The sequence below is a fragment of the Buteo buteo genome, chromosome 6, assembly GCF_964188355.1.
Source record: "Buteo buteo chromosome 6, bButBut1.hap1.1, whole genome shotgun sequence".
NCBI lineage: Eukaryota > Metazoa > Chordata > Aves > Accipitriformes > Accipitridae > Buteo > Buteo buteo.
Genome location: NC_134176.1, coordinates 40579933 through 40598103, shown reverse-complemented (window position 1 = coordinate 40598103; position 18171 = coordinate 40579933). Strand labels below are relative to the sequence as shown.

The 18171-nt window shown below is 42.8% G+C and overlaps 1 protein-coding gene and 1 long non-coding RNA gene across 6 annotated transcripts in view; both read right to left on the bottom strand.

The window, feature by feature from the left end:
- Nucleotides 1–13071, bottom strand: part of RBM25 (RNA binding motif protein 25) — a 35387-nt gene extending 22316 nt beyond the window's left edge. For 2 of the 3 annotated variants that reach the window (XM_075030578.1, XM_075030580.1), the window contains exons 1-5: nt 12892–13071; nt 6355–6389; nt 5427–5547; nt 1655–1704; nt 5–175 (exon numbers count right to left, since the gene is read on the bottom strand). In XM_075030578.1, the coding sequence (XP_074886679.1) occupies nt 5–175; nt 1655–1704; nt 5427–5532 (327 nt within the window). In that variant the 5' untranslated portion in view covers nt 5533–5547; nt 6355–6389; nt 12892–13071. The remainder of the gene's footprint in view (nt 1–4; nt 176–1654; nt 1705–5426; nt 5548–6354; nt 6390–12891) is intronic. The other variant, XM_075030579.1, reaches the window with a different exon arrangement.
- A 165-nt stretch (nt 13072–13236) lies between these two features.
- On the bottom strand, nt 13237–17924 carry LOC142032210 (uncharacterized). Of its 3 annotated transcripts, none has more exons than XR_012650783.1 (3): nt 17562–17924; nt 15134–15233; nt 13237–14300 (listed from the first exon to the last, which is right to left on the bottom strand). It is a non-coding gene; the product is annotated as an uncharacterized LOC142032210 (long non-coding RNA). The 3 variants fall into 3 exon arrangements; XR_012650781.1 differs by having other exon boundaries at nt 15134–15230; XR_012650782.1 differs by having other exon boundaries at nt 13237–14297; nt 15134–15230.
- Between the last annotated feature and the right edge of the window lie 247 nt (nt 17925–18171).

Genomic DNA, 18171 nt, shown 5'->3' with positions numbered 1-18171 from the left:
TTACTGCTAGAAGCTGCCGTATGAGCATGTCCGAGGCCTTCTCAGAAATGTTGCCTACAAAAACAGTGGTAGTGGGACCACTGTTTTCATCGTTTTCTTTGTTCTTTAAGCCAGGATGTTCTTTTCTGGCTCCCAAATGTTTTCCAACCATAGACACTGTGGTAGGAACTAATACCTAGAAAGAGGAGGAGAGGGTGTAAAATAAAGGGTTGGGTTGTTTTTTGAGGTTTTCGGTTTCGTTTCTTTTTTTTTTTTTTAATTTAAATCCATACGACAAAAGAGTTGGGGATGCACATGTATTTAAAAATTAAATTTTCAAATGAACCTTAGTTAGGCTTACAGAGTGAGACACCAATAAGTGGTTTAGGCTTTAACACTTTATACAATACAAAAAAGACTGCCATTTTCTGGCAAAGACAGAAAAAATATGTGTACCTGCACATGGCTACTGGAAGGTCTCAAGGTGAGCATACAGTAACATTCAGTATTATTTCTTCTACAAGTAACTAATTTGCAACATTTGAGTCACTAGAAGTTGAAGTACCTTACCTAACAGTGTAAAAAAAGCAAGCAGCAAATAGAAAAGTAACTCTGACTCAAAAGGCTTCAATGGACACATGACAGGTCTTAAAGCTTTCACAGAGTGAATAAAACGCTAGTGCTTTATTTAATCAATACACAACCCAAAGCCTCTTTGGGTTAAGGAGCAAACACTTGTAAAATAAGCCATACAGAGATAGGCACAATCATCTCTTCCATTTTGCTTCACCTCTCTCCTTCCACCCATGATTTAATGGTACACACGCACTGAGTCCCTCTTCTTAAAACACCCTTCTAGAAGCGTCACTTAATAAAAATTATTTTATTCAGAAAACTGAATAATGCATTTGTTCCAGTATCTTTGTCTTAAATACATCAGTTACCGTGAACATATCCTCCATAATAGAAGCTATCAAAAAATTCAGTATTTTGGGGAGATTTCACTTATGCAAAATCTTAGAAACAGTAATTCACCTTGAAGACAAAAAGTAACATTTGTATTTTAAAGAGTGCTTTTTTCTGCCCCATAAATCATAAACCTTCCTTCCAACTAGAAATTAGTAAGACAAACAAAAGAGACCTCTCTCATATGCTCTTCCATAGATGCATACTACATGCAACTATTCCTTCCCCTGCAACACAGGGAAAGAAAGGGAGCTTGTTTGTAAGGTTGTCAACATACATCTTTCTGGCCAACTCAGCAGTGCTGCATGATGGCCTTACAAACCTGGATGAGGTGATGCCTCCAGAGCACTCTGTTAGGCCAACAAACTCAAAAGCAAGAGACCTGCAATCTAACTGATCTAACTGTACTGCATAGGAAGACCACGCATGACCCAAAGGCAAGGCCTAAATCATTGTATTTGAGAGAGGTAGGTCTTCTTGCAAGAATAGTAATTGCTTCACCTTTGCAGCTAGCAGCTTCAGACATTACTTCAAACTTTGTCTAGGTCAGAAATTAGCATAATATTTGCACAACAGTTGCATTTAAAGTGAAGCATTTCCTTTCATAGTATGAATTCTGATGGAATAGAGCAAAACAAAAATACTGTTAACATCTACTTTTACTCTCCACTTTATTTTGCTATCATCTCATCTCCACTGTAATACTTACAGTCGGAGCAGGAGCCATAATGCCCATTGGTACAGGAATCATAGGGGTCCCTGAGAAAGACAAGACATTAATATTAGTCTGGCCTGTTGAGATTACTGATAAATACAAATGAACTGATCGCAGATGTGATTTCCAAAGCAGACAGCAATTCGGTGAAAAAAGAATTTCACAGTACTGATTACCATTAATTCCTTAAGTACTCAAGCACAGCCTGAGTACACTAACATAATGTGCATCCTGGTCACTTCTATCATATTACCATTTCGACTTTGTCACAAACAAATCTATTTTCAAAGCACATTCAAACCACAGTATTCTTCTAGAAGATAGCCGTGTGATGAATGAGGCAGTGAATTCCATAAATAGAGCAAAAGCAGCTGAAGTCCTACAGATGATAATCTCACTCCTGACTTGCTCAGTTCTCATAGCACAATCAATTCTGCGTACAGCATCAGGATGAGGTCCTATAGAGAATGCCACCAGGCTTCATGCTACTATTTATGGAATAGCTTAATAAAGGTGGCATAGAAAACCTCAATCTAGAAGCTCCCTACTTGCTGAATACTTGACTTGGCAGTCTCTAAAACTTAATTTAAAACAATATTTAATCAGGTGAAACCATTCAATACCCTGTTTCCCACTACCAAATTCACTGGTAGCTTTAAGAACTATCACATGAGCAAATATCTGATCATAATAAAAGGCTGTTTATCCTTCCATGCCAGCTGCTAGAGGATAGATTTCAAAACTACTTGCTGGCCAGTAAAGACACTGAGACTCAAGAACAATGAAGTCAATCTCATGTTCTTCGGAGAAATACCCTCTAGGGATCCTAGATCTCTTTTCTCATTCCACAAAAACTTCCTTCATCTTTCACTCTCAATCCTTCCCTTTTAATCCTTTCCTTCTCCATCTCTCTTACTGCTGTATTCATAAAATCCTAACCAAACTTCTGCAACCTACCGTTCCTGGACTTGTTCCCTCACCTTCTGCAGTGCTTAGTCGTGAAACAACACGTCTCCTCAGACACGCTCTCCAGCTTCTTCCTCATCCACTCTGGTTCCACCATTTTCTCCATCACCCAACCTCTTCCTCAGACCCTTCATATTAAAGTCATACTACCTCCTATCCCTCCAAACCATTCAGAGAATCAAAAGGTGTATTGCTCTCCCATGCTCTCAGTTTTAATGCATCATGGCATCTCACAGACTGGAGGAGCTACTCCAAGACAAGACTCCAGTTGTGCAGCACTGTAACTATTATAACTATAATTATCATGATGCTGAACTTACATTTTAAAGTTACAACTCAGTAAAGATACTTGTGTTATCACTGACAGTTCTCTGAAACTATCAGCGCCAATGCTCAACAGAAGCCAAAAAAATCCACTAAAATGTTGGGCATCATCAGCAAACATAGTGATGATCAAGACCACAGGCATCATTTAGCAGCTATACAAAACCAGGGTGCACCTATACCTTGACTACTGCCTACAGACCTGGTCTCTGCAACCCAAGAACAACACGCAGCCTTAGAGAAGAGCAACTACATGACATAAGTGTGGAAGCAGCTGCTTTACTAGGAAAGACTCTACACTCCTGAGACTCTTCAAGTGTGGAGGTTTGCAAGGCATAGAACATGACTGAGGTATACAAAACCACAAAACACAAGTCACCCAACTCTCACATCAGAACTGGGCCAGGAGCAGGACACTAAGTAGGCAATGCGTTTAAAGACACGCATAAGAAATTAGCACTTTGCACAGTGGTTAATGAACCTCTCAAAGTTGGTGCAAGAGGTAACAGTGGAGATAGACAGTATCAGCAGGTTCAAAAAATATCAAAATGTGCATGAATGACAGGTCCAGAAAAAGATAAAGGAAAAATGAAAGATCATACTCTAACATCCCTAATGCTACAGTTGTATGAGGGAACAGACTCAGAAAGCAGATAGGTGTACATGCCCACCCTAAACCCATCTTGTATTCCCGCTGCCCGGACAACACATCAGGCTATACAGACTGCTGGTCTGACCCACTACAGCATTTCTTACACACAAACCATAATTTTTTACATCTTAATGGTATCCAATGATTTTCAGAGATTACAAGAGTTATCAGAATCACCTCCTTATCAAATCTTCCACACTTAGAGATGGAAATGCTAGAACTTCTTATTTTTAACAGCCATATTTTTAAGCGAAACAAAACACTTTTCCTAACTTCATTCTTACATAAGCAAACCACTCTAGCTGAAACTTTTCAAAAAATTATAGGCTAAGATAATTAGAACATTATAAGCCACTAAAATTGTGATCTTAACGTATGGAATAACTTCAGAGTAGACTTTCATAAAGCCACTGTGGCATTTTCAGCATTTTCAACTCTATTGATACACTTGTGCTAAGAAATGAGAGATCCACATCCTCTACATGTCAAAATATGTTATCTGCACAGGTAAGCAAATAATGTTTCTAGTGTGCAGAGAAAAATTTAATTCTCGCCTCATACCAGGCTCCTCCACTCTACCTACTGTTTGGATTACTAATACTGAAACAAGACTATTTATATAAAAGTCAAACACAGCAAGAGAACAAAAAGATCTTTGTTGCACATGTTAAGAAGCAAATGTTCAGAGCAGAAACTTCTATCAGGCATTTAAAAATATTCTTCAGAAAATTATTTTTTAAAGTATCTGGTGTTTTTCATACTTGTATATATAAATCTGAGCTAGTAAAGATAAGAGGTATGGTTTTAAAATTTAACCTGAAATTTTTGATGGCAGAATGCTACCTAATCAAATTCTCTGCCTTTAGCAGAAAATAGATAACTTCTCACGGATCTCAGGAAAAAAGCTTGGAAAAATTAATGCAAGTAAGGATTAGCCTGCTGAATGGGTATGCACAAACCATTCCTGAGTTCAGCCATCTGGTTTTTAAATGCCTTTATTGTCTATAAAACACTTGTGCACAACACAGCTTAAGACCATACAGACAGGAATTATATTTTTGCAGCCCTTGTGATGAATTTTAAAGGGTTAATTCTCTGATGTATTCCTCTCTCTCACTCGCTCTGTCGTCTCCTGCCTCCAGTCACTGTTATCTATACTGGCAATGTACAGAAAGAAGGTGGTTCCAGACCAACGAATTAAAGTCTCAATGCAAAAACCAGAGGCTGATCTTACAGATGAACAAGGAAAAAAAGGTGGGATTAATTTTGGGGAGATCAGAAGGACTGAGGGATGTAACAGTAAGTTTGCAAGATGATGGAGGAAAGTATGTAAGAAGCAGATTAAAAGAAAGTGGGACTTACAAAAAGTGGAGAAAAACAATGCAAGAAGTTGGACCTTCTCTGAAAGTTACTCCTGTATTTACACACCACAGACACTCAGTGTACCCAAGTGTTTCCAAAGGCTACTACAATGGCTTATATGAAAGCAACTGAAAATCATAAGTCTACTGTCAAAACAGTGGCCCTTAGAATACCTTAACATTAACAAAAATCATCACCTAGCTTCAGTCTCAAAAAAAAGGTCCAAGACAAAGTCTGGTGTTGTCTCTAATGGTTTGATTTCTGGACAGAAGTAGGCAGCTTTTGGTAGACCAAAAGAAGCCTGCTCACATGACATGATCTGTGGGTAAACTAGAAACTCACTTGTACACAAATCAGAGTTACTGAGATACATTAAGAGCCAGTAACTTTTGTAAATAATACCATTCAGAATAATAAAGGAAATTTATTTCTACAACACTTCCATATACTAACATAACTTACCAGGAGGTACGGGTGGAGGAAAGCCAGGAAACTGTGGAGGTGGGATCCCAGGGGGAAGTGTTGGGATTCCCATAGGAGGGCGATTCAAATGAGGTGGAAAAGACATTCTTCCAGTCAAAATCTGTCAAAGAGATAGAAAACTTGTACTAGTCAGTTCCCAAACACAAATTACAAAAGCAGTGCAAATGATAAGTGTCCATAATGATTTTAAATCTTTATATGGACATTCAACTACAAACTAAAACTATTTTAACTCTTTTCCCCCAGCTATTCATTCAGTTACAAATGTAGTAGAAGTCTTCTTTCACAATGGAAAACAGCATTTCTAAGAAACTGTTTCAGAATGAAGTGAAAAACAAAACTATATCTGACTCCTCATACCAGTGGTTTAGAAGGAGTGTCAATTAAACAGCATTTAACAGTTTGTACAGATTCTTTAAAACAAAGCTATCTTTGCAGTATCTGAAAACAGAAGTAATCTTGTAATATATTTTCAATAAGGCAAGTAGTTCTCTTGTACAAGAAATGAACACACACAACAGAACTGAGGAACAAGAGGAGAGAAAGAACTGGGACATCCCGATGCTCAGCATTAACGGGAATTGTATTTAAGACAATATTGGGGAGATGCCCACCAGCACAGAGACAGTTAAAAGCTTGGAAGAGAGTTCTCTAATCTATTTTTAACCTCCCAGTTCACACATCTTCTAGAGCTCAACTTGGACGATAGCCCATGAGCTCAGAGTCACTATGCTACCATGGAGAGTGAAGATTGTTTAAACATCATTTGCTATTCAGATAGTTGTTATTACTATGTGCATATTACTGACCCTGTAACAGACACCACCCAATAATAATAAACTCAGGATCACTCAACACAACTAACGAGCCATGTATTCTTGCTTCCAATAGAATCTCAGCAACTTACATGGTCAAGTCTTCAAAAAAGGTTGGCCCTCAGTTCTAAAAAAAAACAACAAAAAACCAAAATTGGTCACCAGTATTACTGCTGAGCGTATAGGTACATTCATACTGCAGTGAGGAAGCACTAGAGGAACTTCAAACACACTGGATTGTGTGGATACGAATCACAAAGACACCATATAACAAGTGACAAGAATCCAGTTAGCTGCCTGTGCAAACATTTGCATTTCTCCATGGACCATACAGACTGCTTTACAACCTACAGTACCATATCTTCATTGCAACTGTTTTCCAAAGAGGCAACCACAAGTCAATACTGAAGCAGGCAGCCTTGAGAAAAAGTTATGACAAGCAAAATTCTGATACGTACAACAGACCTGTAGATTATAAGATGCTTTCCCCAGCTTCCTGGCACCGAACACACAAGAAGCAAGAAACGAGCTTTGCTGGAGACAGATGTGCCTTGCATGCATGTACAAGAGCAAGCAGTTAACGACAGTCTTAAATACTAGAAGAGCTAATATCAGTACTCTACCACAACAGTAGATACATTTGAAACAGCTAAAAAAATTATAATAAGAGAATCATGTGGCAAAACTTTTTCCCACAGAGTCTGGAAACAACTATGAGAGATAAACGTAGATAGTGGACTGGAGAGGATGAAAGGGAAACCCAAATGTATTTGCTAATACCTTTGAACATCAGAACTTACTTATTCTGGTATAAGAACATATATATGACCCTATAGCATAATTCTCTCAAAGACACATTTACAACTGCATCAATTACAACAGGCTTGTGATGATGGCATTCACTAATTGGCCCCAAAGGGAATTTATCAACACCTCACTAGGAGAAAAAGATAAACACTCCTGTGACACAAGGTCTAAGATAGTAGAAGAAACAAGACAGCAAATGCAAGCATTCCTCCAACAGTTCAATAAATATTATTTTATGCAATGTAATAAACATAAAACTTCCCCCCCCTTAGAATCCATATGCCTAAGAACACACCTCCTTTCTGTCAGTCTTGAATTTTTAAAACTGAATGGGCAAAGAAAAGCAGCAAAGGTGTACTGCCAAAACATTTTGTTTGCAATGACATTTTTTATTGTCTCTTCGGAATACGTGCATGTCAGCTGACATTCCTCTAGAATGTGAAACTTGGAGGGTATGGAAGGGAACAGAATTCCCTTATCTGCCTTGGTATCACTATTTGAAACTTTTAAACCAAAAAAAAAAAAACCCCACCAGCTAATGGTCCCGGGAAAGGCAGAAAATTAAGATCTTTATGGCTCTCAGTCCTCATCTATATTGCAAACTGACAAGACAACTGGACAAAATTAAAAGCTTTTTTGGGGCAGGATGGTAGAGCAATAAGCTATTGGGTCTGAGATGGTTCTAAACAGGCTACAATGGTATTATACCATCTGGGGTCCATAAGACATTAAGGAATGTGGTCTGTTAAACAAAAAAAGAACAATTGGGGAAGTGATTTTCCTTGCTCTCTGTAGGTGCAGTCCCTTCTCTCACAATGATAAGCACTTTATCTGAGACACCATTCTGGAGAAGCTAAAGAAAAAAAAAAGTCTAGGGACTAAGAGGTGAAACAGTTCTTTGAATTAAAGGCACTGAAACATATCATACTCAACGGATGTTACATATACACACAGGCAAATCTGGGTGGGTTTTTTTTAATTTTAATAAAAGAGCACAAAGATTTGGCAGTCAATGAAGTTAATTGTCACTGCATAAAAAGAACAAGGCAGTTAGTAAGAATGGATCAAATCTAGTCTTTCAATCTTCCAGTTAGATGATGTGAAACACACTGTTATCTGTAGGCCTTCAACAATCCATTTTAGTTGAAGCACTCTGTTCTTATTTTTTTTCCATATTTGTATAGTTATTTTCACAGCAGCTAGGATCTGCTGTGTTACTAACTTAATTCTTGCATGGACCAATCCTAGCACCTCTGCTGTCTGTGACACTGAAGATCAACACTAGGATTAAAGAAAGCCTTGTCTCTTCCTTGCTACTATGTGTAATTACCAATGTGAAACCAGCATAGAGAACAGTTTAATTCTGTTTCCATTACGAAAACTGTGAGGAACAACAGATACCAAGATTGAAACTGCTCACTGAAGAACTGAGAGATCTGGACAAGAGAGGAAGATGCACCCAGTTCTTTGCAGCAGCCAAGACGCTACAATGAAGGGAACTGTATAGCACATTTTTTTTCTGTCAGCAGCTAGAGAACACATGAAACGTACATACTATTCCAACAGTCAGAGGGGCCTCTGACATCAAATTTATAAGCAACTACAAAGGTGAGGTATGAAAAGTTAAGAGATGCTAAACTGGGTCTAGGTAGAATACACTTGTAGAAGTCTCAGGAACAGTACCTTGAACTTCTCTGCAGACTGTTCTACTACCCTGTCAGTACAGTTCAGTGATCAGTCCCTGATATATTTATTGTGGTCTCAGTATTGCAACTGGTGATCTTCAAGTTTCCCCAATATATTCAAATGTGTAAGTAAGGAACTAAACAGTCCTGAGATATTTTTAAAACCTCAGCTGACTTATGAAAGTATTACCTCAAATGAAATTGGATATAAGGGGCATTCTTGATAGCTGCATTTTAACTAGCAGCTCTTTGAGTGAGAGATTAATTTGTGTGAATGTTACAATGATCACAAAGATACAGGGTTAAGAAAAGCAGTGAGCATCTGGCCTGATGCCATTCAAAATACTGAAACAATGACATCTTCAGCCCCCCAAATGATGAATTTGTGTCAAAGTGTAGTCAATTTAGACTATGTCCATGCCAGTAAGCAGGGCAGTACAACAAGAGCAGGTCTTAGAACATATGATGCCGAGACCCCAATGTCCACATCACACGTTTTGGGGAGGTCCACGCCACTGGAAGGAATGCCCATTTGCAGGTAAGAGTGCATTTTTCAGTATATTTTCATCCAAAAAGAATCTAGTTCATCCACTGGAATAGTGCAAACCAATGTGAAAAAAAGGCTTCCCAAGTGAGGATGACTGCGAGACTTCCTCCAAAAGCACACTCCTGATCCTAGTTAACGCAGTAATGTAGATGCACGCTTTATTAGCCTTAGGCAATTTTTGTAAGCTGCAGATTAATGATGTCATGGATGGCAAAACATCTAAGCTTACTCTAGGCAGACCCAGCTCAAATCCAGCCCAAGCTATTAACTAAAGCAAGTGCTACACAAACGCAGCTATAATATTCCAGGTTCAACTTTGGCCTAGAAGGAGTTCAGTTGCTTTCATACACTGCTCTTCTGAGTTAATAAGTCCTGGTGGAACCAAATGCCATGCAGAGCCAGCTGCACCAATCTTTTGAAACTGGAGAGAGTACAGGGATACCCATATGGCTCTAAGGTTTGGTAAAATCCACTGAGACTTGTTAATTCTGACTCAGCGCTATCCCTGCTGGGACAGAGCTCTGTCCATCAGAGGCACGCTAGCTCTGACGCACAACTAAACAAGTGCACAAGGCTGGCCTGAGAGCACGCTGGACTCAAGTGTCTGAGACCACACAGCTGACTGAATTACTACGAAACAAGGGTCACCATCATTCAGACATTGCTGCCCCATGCTGCTTTATTATCTCTGACTCCCAAAAGTCCCAGTAAGAGAGGACTGACTGTATGAGAAGATTGTACTGGTCTGGCTGCACTGTTAATGCAATTTATTTTTTTTTAATCATAGTATTCTTTAAACCTTCTTTTTTTATTTACTCCATTTTTAAACAGGTCAAGAGATATGTCATAAACAGAATGTAAGTTTAATAAAAATCACTGGTAACTAATGTATTTTAAACTGACAAATGTATCACCTACTCAGGGCAGCATCATAATTCTACCAGTGTCATAGGATTAATCTCCTTAGTATCTCTTGTGTTTAGACATCATAACTTTTATTATAAAACCCACAAAACATTTTAACCATTTTCAAAACCATTTAAGTTTCCCATGAAAAAACCAGTTACAATACTTACTGTTGAGCTGCTGTTATACTAAACAAAGTTAAAACTAACTGTAAAAATCCTGAAGTCTCAATGCATAAACAAACTTAATGTGTTTTAAGAATACATACATGTAGTCTCATAACAGCAGTGACAGTATGGCTGATCTACCTTGATTTTGTTCTGTCTGATTTTAACTTCTCTTCAACATTTTCCCAATACAACTCTTCTGGCACCAGAAAAAATTTGTACACTTAGTCTAGAATAAGTTGCACAAAATAGCAGTGCAAGCTAGTCCCTCAAATAAGGGAGCAGTAAGCACAAAACTTGCTTGGAATTTTTTTTTAAATGATCAAAGCTGGATTGTAGTTTATAATCTTAACATTTAGATTATTACAAGAGCACCTGACAAAATCCACACCTATAGTAAGTGTGTAACACTATGCTGTTTAGTAACACCCTGGTTAAAGAGATGTTATACCAAGACATTTGATTGTTATATCCATGTTATTACATTTCACTGAAATGTCCCTCTAGAAAAGCTTTCACACATAAAATTGTTTTTAATGCTTTTAAGAATTAGAGTAATTCCTATTAAGACTCATACAATGTTTTTGCATTTGATTCTAATGTCAATACCAAGGCAGCAACCAAGAGTGAATAACAATTTCCTCTAATTTATGACAAAAGTATTTTATACATTTTGTATCATATGATGGGCACAGCTGAGCAACAAAAGCATTTTCAGAAGCAACTGGAGAAAACATATGCAGTAAACCAACCTATTAAAGTCAGTACTATCACATAGGCTTTTACATCAGTCTGTACATGATGTACAGATTTTTAAGCCGTTCCATTATAAAAGTAACCTCACAGTTTGTCACCCATTGGAGATGCTGTTTGTATTATTACTTCTCACCAAAAAAAAAGCTCCCTAACAGAAAAATCTTGTATTTCAAGCCAACTGATTATCTCAGTGAAAATGTCCACTTTCTCATAGAGCCCTACAGTTTTCTCCAAAACTGCCTGCAAGCTAAGCAAGGCATCAATGTCAAACACGAAAGACAGGGGGAGAGATAAAACAGATTACAGATTTTCTAAGCATATTTTTTTCTGAATAAACAAACTAGTATTTGCTCAAGCCTGTTCTTCAGAGGTGATCTAGGAAGTGTTCACTAACTGCCACGGAGTAAGTTGCATCCCAAACTATTACTACAAAGCAATATGTTCATCCAATCCAAAGCCTCAGTCTGAAAGCCCTTTAACTACGGCTCTGTTAAGCACGTCACCAAAACTTTAAGATCTTTGATTTAGTTCCTAACTGCATGCCTCTGCACCCACATAAAGCCCTAGACAGTCGAAAAAGTGACTCTCCACTCTAACTTTGCTATTAACTCTTCCCAAAACACAAACGTGGCTGTGGCATTACAACGTTCATGCGAATGGGCACTGGAGAGACAGAAGCAGAGAAATGTGAAGCACTATGTACAATGCCACTCCTTTGCAGGGAACGTAAGAAACTGTCCTGTTCTTCCTTCTTTGAACTTGTTCTGGACCATCTTCCATAAATACCTGAAGCAATGCTTTCCTGACCCACAAAAAATTACTAAAAATCCGTGTGCGTGCATTTTAATCTGAACAGACTTAGAACTAAGCAACTTTAAGATTTCACTTCCTGTGAGCCCGTCTAAGACCTACTTCAGAAAAAAAAAAAGTTAGATGTGCTCGGGATGTTCCCTGTATTTAAACACACACCCCCTCTTCCTTTTCTTCAGGCAGGCAAAGGTGTTTTTCTATAATGGAAAAAGGCATCATGAGGAAAGACCTACCAATGCACATCACAACTGCTACTGACACGGATGAATCACTCCGACTCGTTTAAGCACAAAAACGCGTTTTAAGATGACTGCCCCAGCCCGCACCAAGGACATCAACCTCCCTGCCGCGGTACCGTCGAACACCGTCTCCTCGCACGACCCCTTCCCCCGACATCCAGAAGCGAAATCCCACCCCCACCAGGGGCGGCCCGGCCCAGGCTGGGGAGCCGCCTCGGGCGCCGGCAAAGCTCCGCCACGGGCCCGTCCGCTCCCGGCCGAGAGGCGCAAGGCCTCGTCCCCGCCGGGAGATGGGCTCCTCTCGCCTTCCGCCGCGCCGCCCCGCCCGCCGGGGCCGGCTCCCCGCCGCGCCCCCGGGAGGCGGAAGGGACTCCCACGCCTCCTGGGCGGGAGAGGAAGCGCGAAGCCCCCGCCGCCGCTCTCCCGCGAGCACCTCCCCGAGGCCGCTCTCCCGTTCCACCCCACCACTAGGCCCACGCCGCCTCCCCGCGGGCCGCGGCCGGCGACAGGCCGCCGGCGCCTGCCACGGCCCAGCGTGCGGCCGAGCGGCCTCGGCCCGGGCCCGGCCGCGCCTCCTCTCCCTCAGCGGGCGGCTGAAGCGCCGCCGCCGCCGCCTTCCCTCCCCCTCTCATCGTCCGTCTCCTCCCCCCCACTCCAACTCCAACCCCCCCCGCCGCCGCCGCCGCCGCCTCCGCCTCCTCTCGCCTCTCACCCCTTCGCTGCGGAGCAGGAACCGCCTCCGGAGCGCCGCCGCGGCCCCTCCAAGCCGCGGGGGTCGGGGATGGGGTCGGGGGACGCCGCTCGGCCGCCTGAGGCCCGGCTGGGAAGCCCCGGGGCGCCACTAGGCCGCGAACACACCGCGCCGAGCCACCGCCGCCGCCGCGCTGCGCGGGGTCATGTGACCCGCCCCTTCCGTCAGCGGCCCGACCTGCACCGCGCCGCGAGACCATAGAGGCGGGCGTGCTAGAGCGCCCCTCCTGCTCCGCGCTCAGACAATAACACGCCCAACCATAGAGCGGCAGCGGCTAGAAGGGCAGAGAGAGGAAAAAACCGCGTCCGGGCTGCCGCCATCTTTGCTGGGGGTAGGCGGTGCGGCGCCTCGACCCAGCCCGGAGCTTCGCCATCTTGAGGTCAAACACCGTCGGTCGGGGGCTGCTGGTGGCTTCGGCGCGGGTGGCTGAAGGCCCTGGAGAGCCTCCCGCGGTGGGCTAGCACCGGCCCCTCTCCCGGCTGCCGCTGTGCGTCCCTCGCTCGCTCCCCGGGTCAGCCCGGGGTGCCCTTCCCCGCTGCCGCGCTCTGGGGCCGGGCTTAGCTGCGACAGTGGTGGGTGCAGGCTGTACCCGCAGGCACAGCCGTGTGGGAAGTACGCCTGTTGCTTTTCACAGGCTTTAGTAAGGAGGGAACACGCGTTTTAGCTGTGTTTAGCAAATTTGAAGGGCCTAGAAAGCTAAAACAAAAAGCAGTCTTAGGGTCAGTAGGCGTAAAGATACGGAATCGTAGAACGGTTTGGGTTGGAAGGGGCCTGGAAAGGTCATCTAGTCCAGCCCCCCTGCAGTGAGCAGGGACAGCTTCAACTAGATCAGGTTGCTCAGAGTCCCATCCAACCTGACCTTGAATGTTTCCAGGGATGGGGCATCTACCACCTCTCTGGGCAACCTGCTCCAGTGTTTCACCACCCTGATCAGAAAAAATTTCTTCCCATATCTAGTCTGCATCTACCCGCTTTTAGTTTAAAACCATTACCCCTTGTCCTATTGCTACAGGCCCTGCTAAAAAGTTTATCCCCATCTTTCTTATAAGCCCCCTTCAAGTATTGAAAGACTGCAATAAGGTTTCCCTGGAGCCTTCTTTTCTCCAGGCTGAACACCCCCAAATCTCTCAGCCTTTCTTCACAGGAGAGGTGCTCCAGCCCTCTGATGATTTTTGTGGCCCTCCTCTGGACCCGCTCCAACAGGTCCATGTCTTTCCTGTGCTGAGGACCCCAGAGCTGGACGTAGGACTCCAGGTGGGGTCTCACCAGAGCAGAGCAGAAGGGCAGAATCCTTTCCCTTGACCTGCTGGCCACACTTCTTTTGATGCAGCCCAGGATATGCTTGGCTTTCATGAAAGGCTGTACCTCTGCTGAAAAAAAAAAAAAAGGATTTACAGAGCAAAAAGAGCAAAGCCCAGTATCTTAGGCAGCCATATGCTCAGGAAAAAGATGTCGCTGTGCGATAAAGCAGTTGGGCCTAGCTGTGGTCTACAACTGATAGTTTTCCCTGACCTACTTCCAGCATTTAGACTACATTAAAAGACAATTTAAAGTGTACAATTCCCCCCAACATTACATGCGAGACAGTAATTGCTGTAGTTACCACAATGATGGCGAGCAATTGCAAATGGAAAGAGGAAGTGACTGTGAATGGAAGGAAGGTGGTCTTACAAATGATTATGAGGTAGACCACAACATGAGCATATGTGCACAAAGCTGTTTAAAACATCTTGGATCAGCTAGGGAAAAAAAATCTTAGCATCTCTGTATTACATTTTCCACTGTTTATAAACACTGTTTAAGGAAAAGTGCTCAAAAGATAAGAGTCTAATGACAATTGCCTCCACCAGTAATGGCAAGAAAAACATTCAAAGCAGACACCGTTGACTTCTTCTGTACAAAGCAGATTAAATCTGACTGATGTCATACGTGCTACTGAACAGTCAACAACTGAGCTGGGACTAAGGTCCCATTCATCACCTTGCTTTAAAAGATGATGTGCAAGGATAAATACTTTAGCAGTAGTAGATTTAGGAAATACTTCAAGATTGAATGCAGTTCCTTCCCCCATCAGAGAGAACATTGTTACTTTCTATTAATTACAACTCATTCCATGCACCTTGCATATCTCCCTTCAACTAACACAAATTTAGTAACTGCAATACTGACTACTGTTAATATTTCAAATAATTTATAAACATACCTAGGTAGGTAAAAGTGGTACTCATTTTGCATCTTGCAGGAAAAGAATCTTCTGAGTTTCCTGATCCTATGCAGTTGTCTCAGATTGAAACTGTTACCTGCTTGAATAAGAAATGTGAAATCCAAACTCGCTTGTACTGCCGTAACAAGCTTTTATTTACAGGAAACATTGCAAAGACTTTCCTAATTTAGACGTTCATCTATTTTGTTTAGCTAAAGAAATGGGCCATTTTGCATTTACTCTCCTTGTACAAATCATGAACTTTAGCCTCCGGTATCCTTCCTAAGCAAGGAAGAATAGCATCAGGAGCATGTAGTAAAGATAGCTACTTCCACATCTCTACTCTTTCTGCTATTGAATTTTAGAACTACCTACCCCTAAACCTGTTTTCTTTTTACCCTTCACTTGTGAAACTGAGATCCCACCTTCCAGATACTGATCACAGTTCACTTTATTCAGTTCTGTGCTGCGGACTACAGAGTTTCATGCTCAAGCCAATCAAGAAGAGTGCAGTAGATGGCTTTTAATATTAACACCAAAATTAAAAGTGTTTTTTATGTCTGCAGATTGTTTTGCATTTCAAGCATGAGAAATCATTCCCAACATGCTAGGCAGCATCTCAGAGAACAGGGGTCAGATTGTTTCTAGACTATGCAACATTTAAAATGTTTTACCAGTGGAACAGAGTTCTAGCCCACAGCTCTAGAATCACTGGGTAAAAAGGATCTACTACAGCAGTGAAGGAGTACAGTCTTTACAGAACTGTGACTAATCACTGGGATCCTGGATCCTTACTGCCTATCTGCTCTATCCAGTGCAGGTTTCTCTGTCTTCAGTATAGGCTATGTTACTCCCATGGAAATCAGTAAAACTTGTTTTCAAGGAGCAGCTGGAATTGATTTTTGACATAACAAAACCAAATTTATGGTTTTAAGCAGGGCATTTAAAAGAGAAATTAAAACTATACCTCCTATTCCAGGAGGAGCAGTGCTGCACTTTTTCTAAGAGAGAGAAGTAGGAAACAGCAGGGGATCAAAGTCCAGGCTTTATGCAGGAAGTAGTAACTAGCGCAACTTTGTACATTTTGTAATGTTTTACATAAAAGTAGCCTTCAAGTGCACCTTTTTTAACACCACAAAATGAATACCTATATTTTGTCTTCTCTTCCTCATACCCTTTAATTGCTCCCTCTATCACATTACCAGTCTAAATACAGCCACTTAAAGGAAGATCCCTTAGATGCCAAACTCTCATTGATTTGATTCCTTGGCTCCCCATGAATACCACTGTGAGATTTAGAAGTTTCTACCTTGTATCAATATATACACTATCCAGGATTTCTTCACTCTGAAGACATTTGGTTCAGCAAAAGTTTATTCCTATAGATGTCAGTCTATTTAGTTAATTTTTCTGATTAATCTTTTCTGAAAAATAATGAGTGAAAATACATATCTTAATAGTATGAAAGAGAACAAGGAAGACAGTTACTGTGCCAATCTTCACTCATTCATCATCACTAAACTGCATAGAAGAGAAATAGATAAACCATGTATATGCCTAGGTACAAACTCCTAGCAAAGCTCTTTCCTTCCACCACCTGCAGAGCAACCAAGTTTAGTTTATTCTGTATACAGTAGAATCTAATAGAACAAAAGTACTTCAGCAATACACTTGGTTTCTGACAGGGCCTCGGTGGCTCCTAGTGTTAGGAACTTCACTGACACCTCATTTTCATGGTAATTGGACCCGCTGACTCAGTTTCGTGACATGATGATACTTCACCTTACAAAAGGTAAACTCGCAATCACTGCTGTCTACATGGATATCCAGTTATGTAATTTGGTTCCCTCTCAAAATTATTTGTATACAACCAAACCAGGGGACCAAACAACAGAGCACTTTATTGCTGCCTGTCTATAGTTATCAACATGTAAAGTCCACTGAAATGAAACAGCACATCTCCTTCCTCCAGTGAGGTAACCGTTAGCACTTGATCCAAGCATCCAGCCAAAAACACTGGTTACTTTAGAAGAGAAATTGCTTGTGCATTGGCTACGCTACAACAAAAATAATTTTGCATATTATCTAAAGCACATACTTTCGTATACATGTACGGCCCATTAAAAATAACTTGTCCTTTTCTTGTAGCACCCTGCCCTTCCCAGCCAATACCGTGAGCCAAAAGGTCACTGGAGCCATTGCTGGCCGAGGCTGCTTCCTCACCGTGGGGCTTCTTTGACCACCTCCACCTGCACCCACCACCCCATTCCCACAGCTCCCGTTTCTGACGGCGAATCTGCCGGTTTTTGGCAGGCGTGTGCCTCTATTTTGGATCTGCAGTCCCTTTCAGCCAAGTAAGTGGCGGCAGTTCACCCATCGGCCTTAGCTACCGTCACGAACAGGAAAAAAGGGCGATAATTATAGTGACCTGTGACACTCCTTGTCGAGTGGCAGAAGCGAGCCGGGCGCCTGGCTCTCTCCCAGGCGGACACCGTGACCCGCTTATCTGCCAGACCTGGAAGCCTGGCAGCGGCCGCTTGGTCTCTCTCCAGGTGGTGGAAGGAAAAAGCTTCGCTACGAAGTTCATCCCTCATGCACCTGCTGGGGGGACTCCTCACACTCCTCCGGCGCAGGGTGTCTCGCAGGTCCGCCCGCCCTCAGGGGTACCCGCCAGCCGCGGGGCGGGGTGGACAAAAAATAAAGCGAAGGGCGAACGAAAACCTCAGGGACGGCGAACGGGCCCCGAGCACCGCGGACGCCCTCAGGGGCGGGAGGGCCGCCTCACGGCGGGGCCGCCTCACGGCACGGCCGCCGGGGCCGCCTCACGGCGGGGCCGCCTCACGGCACGGCCGCCCCCCGCCCCGCCCTCGTAACGCCCCTGGAGGCGCAGCGCCCTCCGCCGTCACCCGCCGCCCCGCTAACCTCCCTGCTCCGCCCCGGGGACCCCGGGTCGGGGCCTCGCCGCCCCTTCCCGCGGCGGGAACTACACCTCCCAGCAGGCGCCACGGCGTGGGGGGCCCCCCGCGGCGACGTGCGGT